Below are 22946 nucleotides of genomic sequence, written 5' to 3' on the forward strand. Positions count from 1 at the left end.
TTCACCTTTATTCTCTTATGTGTACCCTACAACGGTGTACCCATTCTGTATGCCATTTGGGGTTAGGTGCCACCAGGAACTGACATCCAGAGCTTGAGCCGTGGATGGGGGGGGGGGTGTCTCATAGCCTGTGGGCACAGTACAGTCACATTGGCATAGGTTGTTCATTTGTTTGTTTTGAGACGGGGTCTCACGTAGCCCAGGCTGGGCTCGAACCCAAGCAGGTGTGCTGATTTACCTACCTCCACCTCCCACATGCTGGGATTACAGGAATGTGTCACTGTGCCTGGCTTATACAGCACTAGGGATCAAACCCAAGGCTGATAAACACTCTACCAAACTAAGCTACATCTTCATCCTACATTGGTACAGATACATTCCACTTCCTCCCAAGTTCAGCCGCACTACATGCCTGATCTACATTCACTATGTAGCTCTCTCTGACTGGCCTGGAACTCACAGCACACTGTCTACCTCTGCCTCTCAAGTACTGGGGTTAAAAGCATGAGCCACCATGCCCAGCCGAAATACATTTTTTTTTTCAAAATTAAAAACAAACCCTTCTAATCATGGAAGAAACTGAAATAAAGGTTGTATTCCTACATGCAGGTGGTGTGTTCCTTATCCAAAATGCTTCAGTAGAGTGTGGCTCAAGGCTAGACTTCTGGCTTAGCATATACCGCAGCCCTGGATTCTAGCCCCAGCCCCCTTCTCAAATGAAACGAAAACATTCAGCTTTCAGAGATGTATTATGTTCCCTGAAGAACAGAAGGGTAGAGCAGAGCCCCCATCGGGGTTGATCGCTAATGTGTGTCTGTGTCAGAGAAATGTCTGTTTGGGCCCTTGGAATTCTTTATATGTTCTAAAAACATGTATCCCTTCTCAGATACATGCTTAGCAGTGAGGGAAGAGAGGTACAGCTCCATACTGCTACCCTCAGCCGCCTGAGGAACGCCCCTTAACCTTTTGCGTTAGGCCAAATCAGAGTGTGTACACTTGTTGACTTATGATGAAACAGAGTAGGGTTTTATTTTATTAAATATTTTTTTATTTTTTCCTTCCATGCCCCTTAGTAATATTTTAATATTAGGGTTGGATAGATGACTCAGTGGCTACAGGCATTTGCTATTCTTGCAGAGGACCCAGGTTTGGTACCAGCACACACACACACTTTAAAACCATGTGTAACTCCAGTCCTAGGGGATCTGGTGTCCTCTTCTGGCCTCCGTGGGCACTTGCACTCACGCAGGGTACCTATATATGTGCAAGTAAAACACGCATGCATATAACATAAAAATAAATCTTTAAAAATATTTAAATTTAATTTTTATTATTTTTATGTGTATGTGTATGTGTTGCCTGTGTCTGTGTGCAGGTATGTGCCTGTGAGTGTAGGTGCCCACAGAGGCCAGAGGAATTGGATCCTCCTGGAGTGGGAGTCACAGGTGCTGTTTGATATAACTGCTGGGGATTGAACTCCTGTCCTCTGGAAGAACAGTATGTGTTCTTAACTGCTGAGCTGTTTCTCTAGCCCCCAAAATCGTTTGTTGTTGTTGTTGTTTGTTTGTTTTGAGATAGGGTCTCACTCTAGCTCTGACTGTCCTGGAACTCATGTAGACCAGTCTGGCCTTGAAACTCACAGAGATCCACCTGCCTCCTGAATGCTGGGATTAAAGGTGTATACTATCACTGCCCGGCTAAACTAAGTACATCTTAAACAAGGACATTTTAATATAGGCTTAAGCAGGAGGGTTATGAGAGAGGTGCTCAGAAAAAAAAAAAAAAAGATATACCCAAGAGCACTGGGCATGACCTCAGAGAAAGAGTGGAAAGTAAGACACCTAATGTCGATTCAGGCCCCTCAGGTGAGACTCACGATTGCTTGCCCTCACATTGCACTGGCCACATAGACCATTTCGGTGGCTCTTTGAGTGACGTCTCAAAAGGTTGCTAGGAGTCCCTCTCTTCTCCCTCTGTGTCTTCCGAGGACTGAGGTCAGTGGCTCTGTGGACGCCTGGGATGGAATTACAGTCTGATAAGTGAAACCAGGAACCACTGGGGTTGCACAGTGTCTTGGCTGGCAGAGCTTTTCCTGTAAATTCAGTTTCTGGTGAGATTCCTAGAAAGTTTCAGAGTCGCAGCCGGGGAAAGGCGAGCGGCTCTAAGTGGCTAATTGTACTGGGTTCCTGCTTCCCCGCTGGCCTGGGTTCCAGGGTGAGGGGCTCCTTCCCTTTCTCATGCCAGGAGCTCCTCCTGGGTTTCTATCCTGCCTCAGAATGGCCGCAGACATTTTCTCTCAGTCTAGGAGGAGCCTTTGCACTGTATTGGTAGTAGTTTTTGACACATAAAAACTTTCCATTCAGATAGCTGGCTAGTTTCTTTCTCTTTTTGAGATAAGCCCTTCCTATGTCCCTTTCGCTGACCTGAAACTCACTACTTAGAACAGAAAAGACCTCAGACTCAGAGATCTGCCTGCCTCTGCCTCCCGAGTGCTGGGCTAAAGGTGTGTGCAGGGGGATCTGTGGTTGGTATGTAAAATGAATAGAAAATTTCTTAATAAGAAAAAAAAGGCATGTGCCATCATGCCTGGCTGTGCTTGGAGATTCATTTTTGTTTTTGTTTTTTGTTTTGTGTTTTTCGAGACAGGGTTTCTCTGTGTAGTTTTGGTGCCTGTCCTGGAGCTTACTCTGTAAACCAGGTTGGCCTGGAACTCACAGAGATCCGCCTGGCTCTGCCTCCCGAATGCTGGGATCAAAGGCGTGTGCCACCACCTCCTGGCTACTTGGAGATTCTTTTTTTTTTTTTTTTTTTTTTTTGGTTTTTCGAGACAGGGTTTCTCTGTGTAGCTTTGCGCCTTTCCTGGATCTCATGCTGTAGACCAGGCTGGCCTCGAACTCACAGAGATCCGCCTGCCTCTGCCTCCCGAGTGCTGGGATTAAAGGCGTGCGCCACCACCTCCTGGCTACTTGGAGATTCTTAATGCTACTTCTAGGCCATTTTTGAGGACTGTTTGCGCACAACGTGACACCATAACCTGTGCGTCCTGAAGTGCCTGAGAACGCAAGGGGACTCTTGTTTTGTAGTGCTGGTACGTGCTAAGCAAGGGCTTTACCACCAAGCCACAAACTTTGTTTTACCACAGAGCCACAACTATAGCCCCATGGCAGGTTTCCTGTGGGTACTTGGAAAGTACCTGCAGCATGGGCCATGGGGATTTTTATTTATTTATTTTTTATTTAGGCAGGATCTTGCTGTGTAGCCTAAGTTGGCCTGAAATTCATTTATGATACTCTGTCTCACCTCCAGATTGTTGAGATTACAAAAGCAAACCACTGGTCCCGAATAGCCATGGGGATTTAATAAAAAAGTACAGAGCCAGGAGCCCTGGGAGATTTATGTGGCTTGACTGGTATAGGATGAGGGAAGCCCACAGAAGAGAAACCGTGGAGCCTAGCCCTGGCCTTTCCACCCAAGTCTGGCATTCCCCTCCTCAAACCCTTCCAAGCCTTGGAGGAAACAGGACAGAGATCAGATTTGCTCTGCCCTGAGCCTTACAGAGTCCCTGCCAACTGAATCCTGGCCTACCCCCTGGCCAAGTACTCACAAACAGGAAGCAGAGGCTCAGAGATGCTGGGTCTACCTACCACACACACACACACACACACACACACACACACACACACACACACAGACTCCAGCCAGGGCCCTGCAAACAAACTCAAGATTTTGATTGCTTCCAGAGTGGCCCAGGACCCTTGATGGATCCCTGTGAAGTCTGCTCCTCTCAGGGCTTGTGCCTAATGGAGGTCATCTGAGATGAGGGCCTGATGTGAACAGTCAAGTAAGGAGGAGTAAAACCTGTTCTTTTGACGTCAGTGACATTAACAACTTGTTTGGGTTCCTGGACAAGGATGAGGGCCCCAGAAGTCAGGCAGCCTATAGGCTGGTTAGGCTACTTCGATGTCACGCTGTGGTCACCAGGTCCTGCTCTGCTTGGGACCTAGAATTCCTTGTTCTGCACCCCTACCGCCAGCCAACTGACCCAGGTTTTGCTCCCAAGACTTGCTCAGTTACTGTTCCTTCACTCAGGCTGACAATAGATACTTGAGATTACTAGTAGCATTTCAGTGTTTTTTTTGTTTTTGTTTTTTTTTTTTTTCGTTTTTTATAAAAGTCCTGGAAAATTCCCTTGGTCTCTTTTCCCCTTGAGTTTAAACATTCCCATGACAGGGCCCATAGAGGAAGGTCAACTGGGAGGAAGGGCCGGCCGGGACCAAAGTCCCCTCCAAAGCCAATGACCAGCACCAACCTGCCCAGGCAGAAAGGCTGTGCTTTGCTCTGAATCCAGTATGAGGCTGGAAGAGGTTCAGGGTCAACAGGGGTCAGAATTAGCCTAGAGCTAGAAGGGGGCCCAACAGGCCTCTGACTCTGCTGCCTCCAGCAGCGTCCACCTCGCCCCGTTTCCTGCCGAATTTAACCCAGGCTACTGCGGCGGCCTGCGGTTAACCGTGCAGTTATTGACCAGGAGTGGATCTTTATACTCCCTTCCCGACGGTTCTTCCAGCTGTCCACGGGGCCACTCCGCGTCCTGGCACAGGAGAGCTTCCTGGAGGTGGCGGGAGATCAGCCCTTTGACCCTTCCTCGTTGCAGGGTGGGCCTGGATCGCTGGAGAAAAGCCTCGGGGGCTGGATGACGTGGACGGGCACCTGAGGACACCGCCCATTCCTTCCTGTGTTCCGGGGGACAGGAGGAGGGACCGAGCCGGCACAGGGGCTGCGCACGCGCCGGACCTGCGGGTCTGCTTAGGAAATGACTGCGCCAGAAGCCCAGGCAGAGACGGACCGGCCCTTGAAGAGGCCCCACCCACCCAGGTCCGGCCAGACACGCCCCCAGCGAAGTCCCGCCCCTGCCAAATCACAGGCAAGGCTCACTCCTGCTATACAGGCCCCGCCCCTCTAGGCCCCGCCCACGCAGATCCCACAGACCACGCCCCTTCTCCCCATGGACCGGCCCCGTTCGCTCTAGGTCCCGCCCCGCTCCGCGGACGCTGCTCGCTGGCAACCAGCCTAAGGGAGGCGCGGAGGCTCGGGCGGGCTCTGGCTCGACCCGACTGCAGAGGCGCTCTGTTGGGGTCTGGGTTGCCGGCGCGGACGCCGTCAGAGTCCGGGTCGGGGCCGGGCAGCCAAAGGCTCGGAGCGCAGTGCGACGGGCTGGTGGCGGGGAGGTTATGGCGGAGCCCACGGCGCGACACCTGTCGCTGCCCTCGGGGCTGCTGGAGCTGTGCGCGTTGCTGGGCGCCTCTCAGGACAGCCTCCGCGGCTTGGAGCAGGTAAGGGGCGGGAGGGGAAACTGAGGCGGGGTGGAGGTCGGAGCGGCGCCCGCCGGGTGCGCGCGGGGCTGGCTTCGGTGGTGGCTGCACACTCTTGTGGCGCCGAAGCCTTGGGGTCGAGTCCCAGCTGTAGGGGCCGAGCGCTAGTTCAGGGTGGGGAAGAGAGGCAACTAGCTATCTTCCCCTCCCTCCGCGCCCACCCACCTCTCGAGGCGGGGACCAGCCGGATTTGTACCTAGTGTTTGTGGTGGTGCAGACATGCTTCTGTGCACTGAAGCGTTGAAGCGTTCCTTCGCCCTCAGGATGCCACCATCTGGGGCGAGGTGCTGACCCAGAGGGGACCCGAGGAGTTCACGGTCAACTAGACAAGAACCTCTCCGAGTTTCGACTAAACGATTCCCTTCACCGCACAGAGCTTCAATGCCTCCGAAGCAGTGGATTCTGTACTCCACACTGAATAGTGAGGTTTCAGGCGTTAGAATCAACCACCAGCTTTGAATAGTCCGCTTTTAGTTTGGCTAGCTGCAAAGCTGTTTTCTTCACTTGCTGGGCAGCCCCTCCTCCCTTCCCTCCGGCTGCATCCAGCAGCCAAAGGTAGGTTTATCTCACTGTCTCTGGAAAGACAGGGCCTTCTGAACACCTCATGCTCCTTATTTTTATGCTGCATTTTCTTAATTCTGAAAGCCAGGTTGTTTTCTCCCAATCCATGGGTGCCTCTCTTTTTCTTTTGACCCAGCATGATTGTGAACTGTCATTTTCTCCAGAGATTTCCCTAGTGTCCCGTTAAGTGTCAGGATAAATCCTCTGAGTGTTTACACATGACCACATGGAAAAGCATAAAGGCATGCCTATTGATTGACAATTGTCTATCCGGGGACAATGAATAGTGGCGGCAAAATGGATGTCACCAAGAAAAGTTAAACGTTAGTAAAAGTAACCAAATGAGTGTTAAAGCCTAGATAGTTTCGTCCACAGGCCAATGTGCCCAGCAAGTGGCGTTAATCCACATAAATGATTTAGAGTTCTCACTCCCCCCGTCCCTTCTAATGCCAGCTTGTCCTCTGTACGGTGCCATCGTCTTTCCGTCTCTTAATTTACCAAACGGAACTGCCTTCTTTTTCTTAGTACGGAAATTACCTGGTTTCACTTGAGGTCTTCTGGGCATCCTTGTCTTTGCTTCCTGGGTCTTGCAGTGTACTTCTTGCCTATGTGAGACATGCCTTTGAGAACTGGCTGAGTCAGCTCGGGTATTCACAAGGGTACTTTCCTGAATTAGGCAGGTGGTGGCATCCTCCAGGTTAAGTGAGAGGGGGAAGTTTCATTTTAGTTTTCCTCATTCTGTACTCTTGCTTCTGCTAGGGATTTCAAAGAGAGGAAGACAACAACACAAAACAAAAAACAGTCCAGGATTGGGGAGGGGGGAAAAAGAGAGTTGAGAGGTGGGCTAAACTTTGGGGTAGTTTCACTTTATATCAACATCAGCGTTACAGTTAGCCAGACAGATTTTATTAGTTTAATTTTTGCAGCAATTCTTTTTTGAATGTCCAAGGCTTTAAAATAATTTTTAATTTTGCTTTTTAAGACTGGCATTTAACAGCTGGGTGGTGGGGGCACATGCCTTTAATCCCAGCACTCAGGAGGCAGGGGCAGGCAGATCTCTGAGAGTTCGAGGCCAGCCTGGTCCACAGTGTGAGTTCCAGGACAGCCAGGACTACACAGAGAAACCCTGTCTTGAAAAACAACAAAACAAAACAACAAAAACAAAACAAAAAAATTGGCACTTTGCTGGGTCTGGTGGCTTGCTCTTGTAATCCCAACGCTTGGGAGGGAGACTGAGACAGGAGGATTGCTGTTGAGTTCTAAGTAGTCCAGCCTAAGTTATAGAGTGAGATCCTGTCTTCAAAAACAAAACAAAACAAACAAACAAACAAAAACCTTTAGGGCCTGCTGGCCCAGGCCTAGCACTTGGAAAGTAGAAGAAGGAGGATCAGGAAGGAGCTCAGGCTAGCCTTGGCTACATAGTAGGTTCAGAAGCTAGCCTGGGCTATGAGAGACCCTGTCTCAGAAAAATAAGTTACTATTCATCTGTAGTCTGGGTATTCATATTTGGTGACACATGCATACAGAAGACAAGGGTTATGAGAAATACCCAGTTTAAGGTCAAGAGACATAGTGCCCTGCTTATTTCTTTGAGGGTGCCCTGTTATATTTCCTAGATGGGGGTGAGGACTAGTCATTTTGTTGGAAATCCTGCCAAATATTTCAGAGCTGACCAGTCCCCCTGTGAATCACTGCGGTTAGTTTTGATTTCCCCCACCCCCCTGGCTCAGGATGGAGCCCTTTATTGGTTGCTGGGATGTGAGAGGATCCATTGTCAACTCACCCAAGGGTGCATGATGTGCTCACACTACCATCCGCACCATTCCAGTGGAGTGGCTTCCTGTTCTGTGAGCAGCAGTACCGAGGAAAATTCCCGGATGATGACAATGTCCTTCATCTGCACTGTCCAATACTACAGTCATTGGCCACATGTGGCCACCCAACCCTGGAAGTATGGCCAGTGCACTGAATTTTACATTTAACTTATTTATTTGAATTGTTAAAAAAACAACTTAAAATTTTCCCTTTATTTCATGTGTATGAGTGTTTTGCTCGTATGTATGTATGTATGTATGTGCATCATACATACATGTATGTGTGTGCAGGGCCTGCAGAGGACAGAGAGAACATCAGGTGCCCTGGAACTGGAGTTACAGTTGGTTGTGAGCTGCCCTGTGGGTGCTGGGATTTGAACCTAGGTCCTCGGCAAGAGCAGCCAGTGCTCTTAACTGTGGAGCCACCTGTCCAGCCCAGTTTTAACTCCATTTGATTCCAGTGGACTCCTGCTGTGACTGTGTTGGATAGCCCAGTTCTAGAACATTAAAAAACATCTGTGAGTGTCTTTGATTTCTCTAGTGATAGCCAATCCTCCAGGGAGAAGAAGCAACACTGCTGTGTGACAGGACTTAGGAATAAATCTGTCACCCCATGAGTAAGGTGGGTCTGGGTTTTGCCTTTTAATTAGCATTTAAAAATGACCGTTGGTTAGAGGTTTAATAAATGGGAATGCAGGAAATAACCATCTGTCTGGCTCACTTTGGGCTGGCAGAGCTTAGGCTCAGTTGGCGTAGTCTGTGGTACTGTCTTCTTAGCCTTGCAGTGAGAGCAGGTACAACGCGTTACCAAATAGCAGACATACAGTATACGATTAATGGTTGGACCTTCCATTTGCAGGAATATAGTCTTGGGTTTTTTTGTTTGTTTTTTGTTTGTTTGTTTGTTTGTTTGTTTTTTTGGTTTTTCAAGACAGGGTTTCTCTGTGTAGCTTTGCCCCTTTCCTGGAACTCACTTGGTAGTCCAGGCTGGCCTCGAACTCACAAGGATCCGCCTGGCTCTGCCTCCCGAGTGCTGGGATTAAAGGCGTGCGCCACCACCGCCCGGCTTTGTTTGTTTGTTTTTGAGACAGGATTTCTCTGTGTAGTCCTGGCTGTCCTGGAACTCGCTCTGTAGACCAGGCCGGCCTCGAACTCAGAGATTCACCTGCCTCTGCCTCCCGAGTGCTGAGATTAAGGGCATGCGCCACTATCGCCCAGCTGTGGAATTTATTCTAACCGAGGACCCAGATGTGTGCAGCTGTCTCAGTGACTCTGTCATTTGCCGTCTCCCAGCACGATGTGATATTTACAGTGATCCGGATGTCTTCAGAGGGGCTGGTGGATGCATCATTGGATGCTCACTTGGCTAATGCTATATAACCTCAAAGAAAGCTGACTAGCCCCACCACAAAGTTAAACATCGAGGCAACAGTTTGGATTGGGTAACTGCATTATGAAAACATGTCCCAAGCTTATGTATGTGTCAAGAATGTGAGGAAGTACCCTAGGCGATGCAGAAAGGCCTGGAGGTACAGAAAAGGCTTTCCTCATCTAGTGCTTCAGTTTTGAATGGTAAAATGTCTTGTTAATGGGGAAACGTCTTGTCTTTTTAATCACATCAGAAAGACAAAAGTGTTTTCCATGAATAATGACTGCTGAGACAGTAGGATTTTTTTTAAAAAATAATTTATTTTTATCTTATTTGCATTGGTGTTTTGCCTGAATGTATATCTGTGCGAGGGTGTCAGATCTCAGAGCTATAAACCATTGTTAGCTGCCATGTGGCTGCTGGGAATTGAATCCAGGTCCTCTGGAAGAACAGTCAGTGCTCTTAGCCACTGAGCCATCTCTCCAGCCCCCAAGATGTTAGGTTGTTTTTTTGTTTGTTTGTTTTTGTTTTGTTTTGTTTTTGTTTGTTTTCTTTTGTTCTGAGACAGGGTCTCACCATGTAACTCTGGCTGTCCTGGAACTTGCCACGCAGACCAGGCTGGCCTCAAACTTACAGAGATCCTCCTTCCTCTGCCCCTTGGATCCTGGGATTAAAGGGGTGAGCCACTGTGTTGGCTAGTTTAATGTCAACTTGGCACAATCTAAAGTTGTTGGAGAAATGGGAACCTCAAGTGAAAAATGCCTCCATATGATCTGGGTGTAAGCAAGTCTATAGGGTATTTTCTTATTTAGTGATTGACGGGGGAGAACCCAGCCCATTGTAGGTGGTGCCATCCCTGGGCTGGTGGCCCTGGGCTCTATAAGAAAGCAGGTTGAACAAGCCAGTAAGCAGCACCCTCCATGGACCTGCATCAGCTCTTGCCTCCAAGTTCCTGCCCTGTTTGATTTCCTGTCCTGACTTCCTTTGATGATGAGCTGTGATGTGGAAGCCTAATCCAAATAAACCCTTTCCTTCCCTTGGACATGGTGTTTCATCACAGCAATAGCACCCCTGACTAAGACAGCAACCACTCCTGGCCGAGCACATTATTAAATGTGTTTTCAGATCTATTCATGTTTACGGGTGTCTTGCCTGCGTGCGTGCGTGCGTGCGTGCGTGTGTGTTTGTGTGTGTGTGTGTACATTACAGTGCTCAAGGAAGACTGAAGAGGGTGTCAGGTCCCCTGGGACTGGAGTTACAGATGGTTCTGAGCTGCCATGTGGGTGCTGGGAATTGAACATGTGACTTCTGGAAGAGCAGCCAGTGTGCTTGACTGCTGAGCCGTCTCTCCAGACCCTTGAGTACACCATTTTAAGTGACTGACACCAGGCGTTGGCTTTGATCCAGATTGACTGGGGGTGAGGTGGGGTGGGGGAGGGGCTCAGAGTTTATCAAGTGCTGGAAACACAAACCCAGGAACAGCATCACCACCAGAGAGCTACTTGTGCTGTTCGGAGGAGACAGAACTGTATCACATTCTCTGACTTTCCTACCCTCACAACCTCGATGATGGAGGAGTAGCCCTGGTGGGACCGAGAAACCCAGAACACTGAGAAGTTGAGGTCTGCAAGGAGATCCTGTGGGAGGTGGTGATCTGGAGGGGGAGGTCTAGGAGGAGAGCCTGTAGGTACTCTGGTGGTACAGGTCTGCCACAGCCCACCCTCCAGCTCCTGTCTGGTGAATGGTGGGTGTGAGGGCTGAAGGTCTTTCTGGTGAGGAGGTGGAATGGGCAGGATGTTAGAGTGTCAGGCCATCGGAGAGCAACAGTCAGTCACAGAGGTGCTGTCCGCTTCAAGACGCCTGAGAGGGTAAGCTGTGCATGACCTTGGGGTTCCTTAGCCTGGGGCACAGGCTGTCATTTTGCTCACATAATACTGTGTGACACATGTACACATGAGATATGCACATGGGAAGGGATAATGGTGGTGACATTCAGACACTTGAGTGTGGTGCAGGGACAGAGGTGTGTGTAGGGACCCTGCCTCCCTCCAGTGACCTAGTGTGTTTGTTAGATCGAGTGGCTAGCTCCCTTCCGAAGAGTCTGGATGCCGACACTGGTGGCAGTCTTGTACCAGGCGGGCGAGGTGTCTTCACCCTTCAGGCAGAACCGTGAAAGGTTTGCTCGTGGGTCACATGCACCCACTTTGAGACACAGGCTGTCTGGTGCTGGTTTGCAGATGTGACGCCATGGGCGGCTGCGAGCCTTGCTCAGGCCTGTGACAAGGTGGAGTTTGCTCGTGGCGAGAGGATGATGCGTTGTCTACAGGTTGGAGTCTTACGTCCCCAAGCCCAGACTCTTGCATCCTCACTAAAGAAATCGGAGGTGGGGCTTCGGCTTTCCCAGGTCCCTCTCTCTGCTCTTCTCTGTGTGTCTGTACTGGGTTGTTTCTTCACCCCAACAGAAGCCGTTCTTTAACAGCTGAGAGAAAAGAAAAATTGTAGATGGAAGATAGGGTTTTTTTGGAAACCAGCAGGTAACTTTGAATTTGAAAGGGACCCTGATCCTCAGTGGGTGCTCAGGGAGGCAGCTGGAGTGTCTGAGCTGGACCAAGAGCCTGGGAGCTGTCTGCCTTTGCTGTAGATATATCGTCACACAGAGGGAGCTTCGGGAGTCGGGAGTTAGCCTAAGGACTCCAATCTGGGAAGAGAGCCCTGGAATGGGCCAGGCAGGAGCACTGAGCAGAGGAAGGATGGAAGCAAGGGAGTCCACAGTCTCCCGTGTTACCTGGGGCAAACTCGGTTGCTCCGGCGACTGTGATTGACAAGGAGATGATTCTTGGTGTAGGGACGCTTCCCTCTGTCCCCGTGGCTCTAAAGGAGGCAGAGGTGGAGCATGGTGTTTTCAGCTAACGTCAGACCTGTGGGCTCAGGCAGTAGGCTTTCTGCCTCTGTGACTGGAGACATAGATGTTGTATTTTTGGTCCTTAATCCCATCGGATTACTGTCACGGTGAAGAGATCCGTGACAGCACGTGACGGCAGCGAGTTCAGTCTCTTTGCTGACAGAACATGTTGCTCACGGAACAACTTTGGATGGAGGGAGCTCTCATTCCTTCCTCTGACACCCCCCACACACACACACTTTAAAATTTGTGTGTGTGTGTGTGTGTGTGTGTGTGTGTGTGTGTGTGTGTGTGTGTGCGCGCGTGCGTGTGCCATGTGTGGGGACATTTAGTGCCATACCATGTGTGTGGAAGTCAGAAGACAACCTGTGGCAACTGGCTCTCTCCTTCCACCATGTGGGGTTCGGGTGATGGCAGTCTCTCAGGTCCTCAGGCTTGGTAACAAATGCCTTTACCTGCTGAGCCATCTTGCCCACCCATCCCACTTTTTTATGAGACCTTTAGCTCAGCTGACCTAAACTCACTATGTTGCTGAGAATGACCTTGAACTCAGGTCCTCCTTGCTTCGCCTCTCAGGTTGTGGGGGTCACAGATCACCATGCCCCGGTGATCCTCTGACTTTTACTAAATATTGACTGGTGGTTGTTCCTTTTTTTTTTTTTTTGCTGGTCACGATCTCATTGCTTTTGGGACAGTACCCTCCCTAAGGCACCAGTGATTGCCCATTCCCCACCCCTGCCTGACATCCTCTACCAGCTTTACATTGCATTACAGTACTAGATGGAACTCCAGGCCTTTTGCATATTAAGCAAGTGCTTATCTGCCTGTATTGTCAGGGACTGGATATAATGTGAGCAGTGTCCCAGGGGACCTGAAAAGTATAACACGGATGCAGGTGTTTGTGCCGTATGACAGAGTTGAGAACTTCTCGGTGTCTGCCCTCTCGCTACTCTGTGTAGGGCACACATGAGTACTGGGGGGAAGCCCCCTGACTGAGCACTTGACCTATCTGCTTGCCTGAGTGCTTCCACTCAGTTAGGAGAGGAGAAGGCAGATGGAGGGGCTCGCTTCCAGCAGCTCGGCGTTTAAACTTGTGCCTGCGTATCACAGAACCTGGCTCTGAACTATGGTGCTTCGTACCAACAGGACAAGTTGCTTCTGAATTCCCAGCCTGTGGGGCACGTGTAGGGCCTGGGAAGTTCTGGAAAGAGTCATTTGCTGACCCGAACCTGAAAGGATAGGGTTCCTCTGCTGGAGCCTGTGTGCATGGAGGAGAATCAGAGATGCAAACAGGATGCCCACCTAGAACACGTGTCATGAATGCGGGTAGACACAAGGAGTGACTTTTTCTTTTCGCATTTAGCTATGCTAATGTGTGTGTGTGTGTGTGTGTGTGTGTGTGTGTGTGTGTGTGTGTGTGGAGGTCACAGGTTGATACTGGATATCTTCCTTGATCACTTTTTTCCACTTTAGTTACTGAGGCATATTGTGGGGGAAACACATGGAGTCTGTTTAAAAGGCAAGGAATTTTTTTAGGGGATAAAAACAGTACAGCATGGGAGATTTATCACCGGGTCCTGGAAAGCTGAGCTATGATCCATGCTGTTTTTCCGCCTGGTCTCAGCATCCAGAGAGCTATGCCTACATGTATCCCAGGTCTTAAGGGTCCACAAGGCCACGCCCCAGGGGCATGTACTTCAAGGTCATAGGTAGATGGAGCAGTTACCTGATGCCTCTAGGGGTGATGCTTCAAGGTCCTAGACAGAACAGCTACCCACTAGAGGCAGGGTTTCTTACTGAACCTGTAGCTCGCCAATTCACCTAATCTGGCTAGCTAGTTTGCCCTAGGAATCCCTTGTCTCTGCCTCTTGAGCTCTGGGATTATGGGTGAGCGCTGGGGATCCAAACTCCCCTCTCTGCTGTCTCCCCAACCACACATGGTGACTCTTGTCTTCCTTTTCTTAGATTGCCCAGAAACGAGGAGTGAAGAGCATCTCTTCCCTTGCCCCTGAAGTTCTGTCTGTTTTCGTACCTCCTTTCACCACAAAAGACGATGGCCAGGTGGCCGGGGCCAGCTGTACCCTCGGCAAAGCCAGGAGGCGGTCCTTCCGGAAGAAGAGAGAAAAACCCAGGATAGAGTCCTGGAAGAGCCACCCTGGAGACTCAAAGGGGCCCGATTCTGAGGATGTCACCATCCCAGGGGATGTAGACCTCCTTGCCCTGCCCCAGCTGTGCTTCCCAGGTATGTTGCCATAGCAACCTGTGGTGTCCTCGGACTGTATCCTCCCTGAGTGTGCTGCTCCAGAGATCTCCACACTGGGGACAACAGTGGGTTGGAGAATGGGATTCGGGTTGTTTGTTTTTTTTTAAAGTCATTGTTTTTTTGAGACAAGATCTTGCTCTGTATTCCAGACTGGCTGAAACTCTCAATCCTCCTGCCTCAGCCTCCCAAATTCTGGGATCACAGACGTACTCGTGGCACCTGGAAGTCAGTCTTTTTGGTCTGGGGAAGTTAAAGCTTGAGAAGCCCTGAGGGTGCCTGCCCCTCCCTCTCTGTCCCCTACTTCCTGTTTATTAAAAAAAACGCGAGGAACAGGTTGCCATTCATCTCTGAGCTCACCAGTGCCAGCCGATGAGAGTGCTTCTGTGTCTGGACTTCATGTCCCCGCTGGCCTTAAGAAACATTAAATGGCTGGTGTGGCATACTCAGCCCAAGGGCTGGATCGGGTTCTGTTTCTGGTTCCCACTCAAGCCTGCTGCCCTTTCCTGGCTGCGGGAGTCATAACCAAGAAGCAGACACAGGTTAATCTGCTCTGCCCAGAAATATGGTGTCCATGCTGCTGTGCTACGCATGTGTCGTGGAGGGACTGTGAAAAGCTACAGGTTGGGGAAGTTTGGAAGCAGAGGGCTGGATAGAACAGGCCTGAGAGCAGGCTATTGCTTGAGCATCAAAGCCCGTGGTGGTTACTAGGTGAAGTGTGCTCTCCACATTAGCTCATGGGTTCCCTAGGCCTTCTGCTGCTGCATACAGCAGCCACCCAATCTTGCTTCCCCTTTCTTTCTGATCTGCCTGCAGGGGGCGTGTGTGTGGCTTCAGAACCAAAGGAGGATTACATCCACTTCCTGGTCCTCACGGATGTCTGTGGGAACAGAACCTATGGTGTGGTCGCCCAGTACTACCGACCCCTGCATGTAGGTGGATCTGTTGCTGTCCTCTGGGTTTGGGGTGGGCCTTTGTTGTTGTTGTTGTTGTTTATTGTGGTGTAATAATACACCTGTTACTTTTTCAGCCATTGCGTGACTCTGCAACATAGTGTTCCCAGTGCATGCAACCTCCAGAACTTTTCATCTCCCAGCTCATGCTCACTCAGTTCTCACTGCCGCCTCCCTCCCCCAGCCCAGCAACCACTCAGCTGCTTTCTGTCTCTGGATCTGTCTTCTGCACAGTCCAGGATGTGGAAGTGCCTGGTGCTGGGCCTTTTGTGATGGACTCAAGTCACTGAGAGCTGTGTTGTGTGTGCCTTTGTGTTTTAGTGGTATGTCTCTGCTCATCCCAAGGCTGGGGTTCTCTGGGGTGGCTACTTGGTCCTTGCTCTTGATAATCCAGTGCTGCGTAGCGTGACCTTTGCAGGGCCTGTCTATGTGAACTGGAAGGCCGGAGCTGGTGGAGACCCTTCCTTCCATGTCATTTCTGTATGAGATGCCGACTGTTGGCTGTCTAGGCCTGCATACTGTCAGCACAGGAGGTGACATGTCCTTGCTGCCCTTTGTCCAGGATGAATATTGTTTCTACAATGGCAAGACCCACTGGGAGCCCAGCGTGAGCTCGGCGAGACACTTTGTGCCCTCTGCGGTGTGCGTGGTATCCCGGTTTCCGTACTACAACTCCCTCAAGGACTGCCTCTCCTGGTGAGTTGGGGGTCAGTGTTGTTATTAAGAGCTAGCTCTGGTGGAGCATGGTCAGCTGGGCCCAGGAGCACTGTGGGAAGCCTGGGGTTTCCATCAACACATGTGTAATCAGGATGGAAGGAGGAAGGCTGCACTAAGGGCTTCAGTTTTACTATTATTGTTTTTTAAAAGAGCATAGTTGGGTATGGCAGTGCATGCCTTTCTTTAATCACAGCACTTGGAAGGCTGAGGCAGGAGGATTGCCTTGAGTTTGAGGCCAATCTGCTCTACATAGTAAATTCCAGGCCAGCTTGGGCTACAGAGTAGGACCCTGTCTCAACAACAACAACAACAACAATAAAACAATAAATAAATAAAATAAAAATAAAAAGAGAACTCTATATGAAGAGAACTTTAGACCTCATGACCTAAGAGAATCAGCAGGCTGCCATTTGCTGGATGATTTAGTGATATTCACAAATATGTCGAATCCTGGCAGCATCAATAACCCTTTCTGCTGCCATTGAGTGGGAGTTCTGAGGACATAAGGCTTTTCTGAAAGACCAGGAAGGCATTTGGTGGGATTCAGTGAATGCCTGTAAGCAAAGGCTGCCATTGTGAGGTGGGATGGGGTCCTGCCCTAGGCATGAGCCAGGTTTAGAGCCCTATGCTTTGGAGCTTCAGAAACCATGGTTCAAGGGTTAGGGATGTAGCTCAGTTGGTAGGTTGTTTGCCTAGCATGCACAAAGACCTGGTTGCATCTACATAAACCCAGCCTGGTAGGGCATGCCCGCAGCCCCACCACTGCAGAGGCAGAGGCAGGAAAATCAAATGTAATCCTTAGCTACTTAGGGAGTCTGGGACTAGCCTGGGCCACATTTAAAAAGGTCATGGTCCTGGGATTGACGCTACTATTTGACTGAAGACAGGTGGTGGCAGGCAGCATGATCCCCTTCCCAAGACAGAAGAGCAATTCTCAGAGTCACTGAGTGGCTAAATAATGGCACTTGGTGTCTTTTAAGGGACACTTGTTTTGGACTCTACACTTAGGTCACAGAGTGAGACAAATGCATGCTGGCTGAGCAGGAATCTCGGTGTGAATTCCCAGCATTCATATTTGAATTCCAGCGTTATCGTGGTTCACTTTTCAAACAGAGCTGCCTCTCGGGCGTAGTTCAGTCTGGCGTCTGCCATAGACAGACAGTGTCTTTACAGACAGAGGACTTGGTTGGTCTTAGTGAGGGACTGAGATGAGGAAATGCATGTTTAACAAGGAAAGGTCTGCCAGCCCAGGGACTGATGAGGGGCCTTAAGACTGGTCCCTCTTCACCTCCTCACTGATGCTCTTTATTCTCAGAAATAGACCGCTCTGCTACGTCCTAGGCCCTGTTCTACAGAGCACGTGGTGGTTTTTACCCATTGCTAACAGAAGCTCACGGCTGAGGACAGGCGCTGCTTTGGAAGACAGTGGGAAGGCGCACTTTCTCATTCTTCCTAGGCCAGTTCCTGGTGCCAATTCAGCGGCTGACTGATCATGTGGAGGCAGTCCCTCCTGCTGGGTGCCAGTGTAGACATGTGACATCAGAAGGTCCACTGTCATGCTTTCTGAGCTCTCTCCTTCTGTGGCCACTGCTGCGCTGTCAGAAGTGGAGAACAGCTGGAGAGAAGCAGACGGCAGAAATGCAGGATGTGCCGTGCGAGGGGTGTGGTGGCCCACCCCTGCCGTCCCAGCCCTCCTGGAGGAAGAAGGGTCAGGAGTTCAAGTCATCCTTAACTAACTGGCAAGTGTGAGGCCAGCATGGGCTACAGGTGACCCTGCCTCAACTAACCAACCAGAGTGACATGTCTCAACAGGCTTTGAATACACATCAGAACAGATACATTTGTGTTGGGGACAGTAGATGATAGGCAGTTTAACTTTAAAATTTTACCTTGATGTTATTATGTTTTTGTTTTTGTTTTTGTTTTTTTGTTTGTTTTTTGTTTTTTCGAGACAGGGTTTCTCTGTGTAGCTTTGCGCCTTTCCTGGAACTCACTTGGTAGTCCAGGCTGGCCTCGAACTCACAGAGATCCGCCTGGCTCTGCCTCCCTGGGATTAAAGGCGTGCGCCACCACCGCCCGGCGTTATTATATTTTTACAATAAGTTCAAATATGGAATATTGGCTTTTTCTACGTCCTGACGTAAGACCTGTGAGTAGTTATTATTTGGTATTTATGTGTAAGCAGAAACGCTTTGAACTGTGGTTGTGATCGGTGGGCTGTCTTTCCTGGGGGACTGCCTGACAAGGAGGGACCCCATGGGTACTCAGTCCTATGGACTCCATATCTTAGCCCTAAGGACACCACACATCTTCACCTCCAGGCTCTTGTATAGTTCCTTAGGCAGGGTCACTTTCTCTCCTGGTCAGATTTCCCTCCTTTGGGCCAACTTATCACTGACAGGTGACAAGTCCCCTCAGGTACCAACTGCACTTTTACATGCAGTTATGAAAATCAACTTTTTTTTTTTTTTTTTTTTTTTTTTGGTTTTTCGAGACAGGGTTTCTCTGTGTAGCTTTGCGCCTGTCCTGGAACTCGCTTTGGAGACCAGGCTGGCCTCGAACTCACAGAGATCTGCCTGGGATTTAATCCCGTGCTGGGATTAAAGGCGTGCGCCACCACCGCCCGGCTGAAAATCAACTTTTTTGAGGTGCAGTGGGGTATTGGGAAAGTCCTGCCATTTCTTTATAGGTTCCCCACTTGTATCCCATGTGACTACTTCCAAGATCTCCCACCCTTCGATCAGTTCACATGGGACAGGCTTCTGCCCTCAGGCTGTCACTTACCTATTTTGTTATTTCTTGATTGACTCAGTGTTTTGTTGTTGTTGTTTTTTTTCTGAGACAGGATCTCTCTATGTAGCCTAGGCTGGTTCTTCATGCCCGAGTCTGAATGCTGGGATCACAGTCATGTGTACCACACCTGGCCACCCCTTACATTTTAAAGTTTTACTTTAAAAGTCTGATTGCACCAGGTAGGTGTGGCGGCGTGTGCAGGCCTTTGGTCCCAGCACCCGGGAGGCAGAGGCAGGTGGATCTCTGTGAGGTCAAGTCCAGCCTGGTCTACAGAGAGAGTTCCAGGACAGCCAAGGCTCTGTTACACAGAGAAACCCTGTCTCGAAAACAAAAACAAAAACAAAAACAAAAAATACACTTTGGAACCTCCCCCCAGGAGCTCAAAGTCTCGTGTTTCCAGCCTTCCCCACCGAAGCATAGCGTGCATGCAGTCACACACACACTTTCTAGCCATTTTTTTTTTCACAAAAATGATTAGCACCCCAAAACAAAATAGCTGAGGTTGGCAATCTTGGACAGTGACACTCTGACGGTTGTTTTACTTTGTGACTTTTTTTTTTTTTTATTTCAGTTTATTGACTCATCTGAAGCTCTGTAAGGATTTTGAAGTTGACAATCACATAAAAGATTTTGCTGCGAGACTGTCGTTAATACCCAGCCCACCACCCGGGCCGCTCCACTTGGTAAATGAGACCTGGCACTGTCCTGAGTTTTTCTGTGGTGTGTTGAAGAGCGCTGAGTCAAAATGTTTTAAGCTGTTTCCGGTTTCACCCATGTTTAACCTGCTCTCCAGACATTGCTCTGCTGGAGTCAAACGGTTTTTACCTACTCACCTCGACAGGAAAAAGTTAGATATTCGGACTGGGGTTTGGCTGAGGGGCTCGTGACCGGCAGAGCTGGCCATGTGTGATGGACCAGTTTAGTATTAACTCAGGAGATCATTTTTCACTCTTCAGAAACTGCAAGCCCAACTTTCCGTCTAAGGAAGTCCTTTTCATTTATATAAGTTTAAAGCTTTCTTTTCATTTATTTGTCTTGGGTGTTAGTTTCGGGAGTTACTTTTTGTCTTTTCACTGGTACATCCGATTGATAAAAGTATCCAGCCTCCTGGCCTCTGTTCTTAGAAGAGCCACTGTGCTGTTTAAACAGCAGATAGGTATTTCCCCAGCTGGGTTCCAGCCCAAGAAATTTTACTAGCTTCTTGCAGGCCCCCAGGGGCCCCCGGTGAAGCTGGTTAGTATCTCTTCTCATGGCTGGAATAAAATGAAATGAAGCAGCACCGTAAGAGAAGGAGGGCTCCAGGGACTGTCCCCATCCCCCTGGGAGCTGGGAAGGCATGGTGCTGTTCTTGCCAGTAAGAGTGTGTGGCAGTAGCTTCTTTCATCTCCGTAGGTCAGGAGGCAGAGGCTAGATTGGAACCAGGCCTGGGCTTTGGTGGCTAGAGGTCTGCCTGCCCATAATTCAGTTCTTCAGTCAGCCAGCTCTCCTCTCTCTCCCTCTCCCTCTCCCTCTCCCTCCCTCCTTCCCTCCCTCCCTCCGTCTCTCTCTCTCTCTCTCTCTCTCTCTCTCTCTCTCTCTCTCTCTCTCTCTCTCTCTCTCTCTCCCTTTTTTCGAGACAGGGTTTCTTTGTGTAGCCTTGGCTGTCCTGGAACTAGCTCTGTAGGCTGGCCTTGAACTCACAGAGATCTGCCTGCCTCTGCCTCCTGAGTGCTGGGATTAAAGGCCGGCGCCACCACCTTCTGGCTTATTTGTTTTGTTTTGTTTTTGAGACAGGGTTTCTCTTTGTAACTTTGGCTGTCCAGAACTTGCTCTGTAGATCAGGCTGGCCTTGAACTCAGATCTGCCTGCCTCTGCCTCCCAAGTGCTGGGATTAAAGGCGTGCACCCCCTACCCCCAATCCCTGGCTCTCACAACGGTTTCTAATGGGCCCAAATGGCGAGTGTGGGGGATTTTGACTGCTCTTGTAGACAGCTCTCTGAATTAACAGTGGCTCTTGGTCCTCATAGATATTCAACATGAAGCCACTGCAAATTGTGTTTCCCTCTCGAGCGGACCCCGAGAGCCCCATCATCGACCTGGACCTTCATCTGCCCCTGCTATGCTTCCGGCCTGAGAAGGTGTTGCAGGTGTGTGGGTGCCAGGAGCACTGCTGGCTAGACAGGATTAAACTGCACTTGACAGTGCAGGCCATGGCTTCCGTGCAGCGTCAAGGGATGGGGCCCTTACCTCAAGCTCTCAGTGTGAACCCCAGAACCGCCCAAAGGCATAAAACCAGGAACCCATGCGCTCAAAGTGTCTGTGCCCTATGCCTAGAGCGGACACTTGCCGCAGCACACGTGTCTGTAAGCAGCCTTGGCCTTGGTTTTGGTAAACAGAGTGGGGGATGAGACTAAAAGTAACCCCTGGTTCTGGGGGAGGAGCTTCCCATGTCCAGCCCAAAGCAGCCAGAAGCAACCGGAAGCCAACACTGTTCTCGCTCCCCTAGATCCTGACCTGCATCTTGACGGAACAGCGCATCGTGTTCTTCTCCTCAGACTGGGCCCTGCTGACGCTCATCGCCGAGTGCTTCGTGGTCTACCTCCACCCCCTGCAGTGGCAGCACACCTTTGTGCCCATCCTGTCCGGTCAGATGTTGGACTTCGTCATGGCGCCCACATCTTTCCTCATGGGCTGTCACCTGGACCACTTTGAAGAAGTCAGAAAGGTGAGGGAGAGAGCTGCGACTTGGGGGGGGGGGGGGGCAGGAATAAACCCACGTGACTCCATGGCGCGGCAGGTGGTGGGAAGCTGCATTTGAAAGCGCTTGAAAGTGTTCTGTGTCTCCTACACTGCAACCTGTGCAGTGAAAAGCCAAGGAAGAAAATGCTCACAGTGCTGGAGCGCGTCATTGTTTTGTCTGCAGGGACCTGCGCAGACGACACAGGTCTCTTATGTCCCTGGACCATGTGCACGCACCGTGCAGTCTCATTTGCTCTCTTTCTCGCTCTTGGGATGTGTTTGATATCAAGACCCCTGCAATTCAAAGACCAGAGTCTTGTGTTACCCTCCAGCCCACTTAGGCTCAGAGCAGGACCCGTGGCTTGCGATAGACTCTCTGTGGGGACAGACATTGGGGCACTGGAAGGCTGTGACCTCTAACCTCTGCTGCCAATCAGTCCCGTCTTCGGCCTCTTTCCTCATCTGTGAAGGGAGGCAGGGGCATGTCCTTGCGGGCAGGGCTCCAAGCCTGTCACACCACGGCTGGCTTGTAGATGGCCACTCTCCTGTGCCCGCAGCATGCTTTCTGCCTTGTTGTTTTAAATGCATCCACTGCGCTTTGCTAACACTTGGCATGTATGTACAGAGGGCTGCTCCCAGTGTTAGGGGCATCTGTGGGTCTGGCTGGTCACTCTGTGTGGCTTGCGCTTATTGAAGTAGCTAACTTCTTCCTCTCTTAGCCATCAAAGGACAGCAAGTTTGCCAATCTTATTGCTACAGTGAGGACCAAGTGAGACACGGAGTAGCCCCTGGCATACTCCATGTAGGTGTATAATGGAGGGTCACTGTGATGCTAATTGGAGATGGTGTTTATTTGTTTGTGACGGAGCCTCACGCTGTTGCCCAGGTCCGTCTGGAACTCACTGTAGCTCAGGGCAGTCTTGGCATTCTTCCTGCCTCGGCCCCCCAAGTGCTGGGATTCCAGTGTTTGGCTGTGATATGTGTTTAGATTGTGATCTGTCATGGACCCTGGGTAGATGGACAACTGTCGACTTGAAAACGGTTGACAGATACTGGGGTCACTTCCCCTTTGGCTGCGATGGCAGTGCTGCTGAGGACATGGTTGTCCAAAAGTTTCTTGTGTGAGCGAAGGTCTCCTTTCTCTTGGGCATACAGACCAGAGCAGAGCCACTGAGTGAGTCAGCTCTATGGCTAACCATCTGAGACACTGGCAGCCTCTTCAAGGCAGCTGCTGGACTTGAGAACGCAGCAGGCAGTCCTATCTCCTGCCCTTGGTGACTCCTGCTCCTGTCTCTGATGCTGGTGCTCCGGCGGGTGAGTGCCTGGTAGCTCAGTGCCGCCCGATGGTCATTTATTTCCAGTTACTAATGGCATCTGCATCTTTTTTTTTTTTTTTGGTTTTTCAAGACAGGGTTTCTCTGTGTAGCTTTGCACCTTTCCTGAAACTCACTCTGTAGCCCAGACTGGCCTCGAACTCACAGAGATCCGCC

At 50.2% G+C, this 22946-nt stretch overlaps 1 protein-coding gene across 2 annotated transcripts in view; it reads left to right on the forward strand.

Moving 5' to 3' along the window:
• The first annotated feature begins 5015 nt into the window (after positions 1 to 5015).
• Dennd3 (DENN domain containing 3) overlaps positions 5016 to 22946 on the forward strand; it is a 54471-nt gene continuing 36540 nt past the window's right edge. Inside the window, exons 1-7 of one of the 2 annotated variants that reach the window (XR_008220534.1) lie at positions 5016 to 5330; positions 13981 to 14257; positions 15092 to 15207; positions 15791 to 15924; positions 19310 to 19421; positions 20745 to 20864; positions 21224 to 21442. Coding sequence is in view for 1 of the 2 variants with exons in the window: in XM_052747990.1 (XP_052603950.1) it covers positions 5229 to 5330; positions 13981 to 14257; positions 15092 to 15207; positions 15791 to 15924; positions 19310 to 19421; positions 20745 to 20864; positions 21224 to 21442 (1080 nt within the window). In the remaining variant the exon portion in view is untranslated. The remainder of the gene's footprint in view (positions 5331 to 13980; positions 14258 to 15091; positions 15208 to 15790; positions 15925 to 19309; positions 19422 to 20744; positions 20865 to 21223; positions 21443 to 22946) is intronic. The other variant, XM_052747990.1, reaches the window with a different exon arrangement.

This window comes from Peromyscus californicus, unplaced genomic scaffold (assembly GCF_007827085.1).
Source record: "Peromyscus californicus insignis strain IS unplaced genomic scaffold, ASM782708v3 Scaffold_20__1_contigs__length_68692818, whole genome shotgun sequence".
NCBI lineage: Eukaryota > Metazoa > Chordata > Mammalia > Rodentia > Cricetidae > Peromyscus > Peromyscus californicus.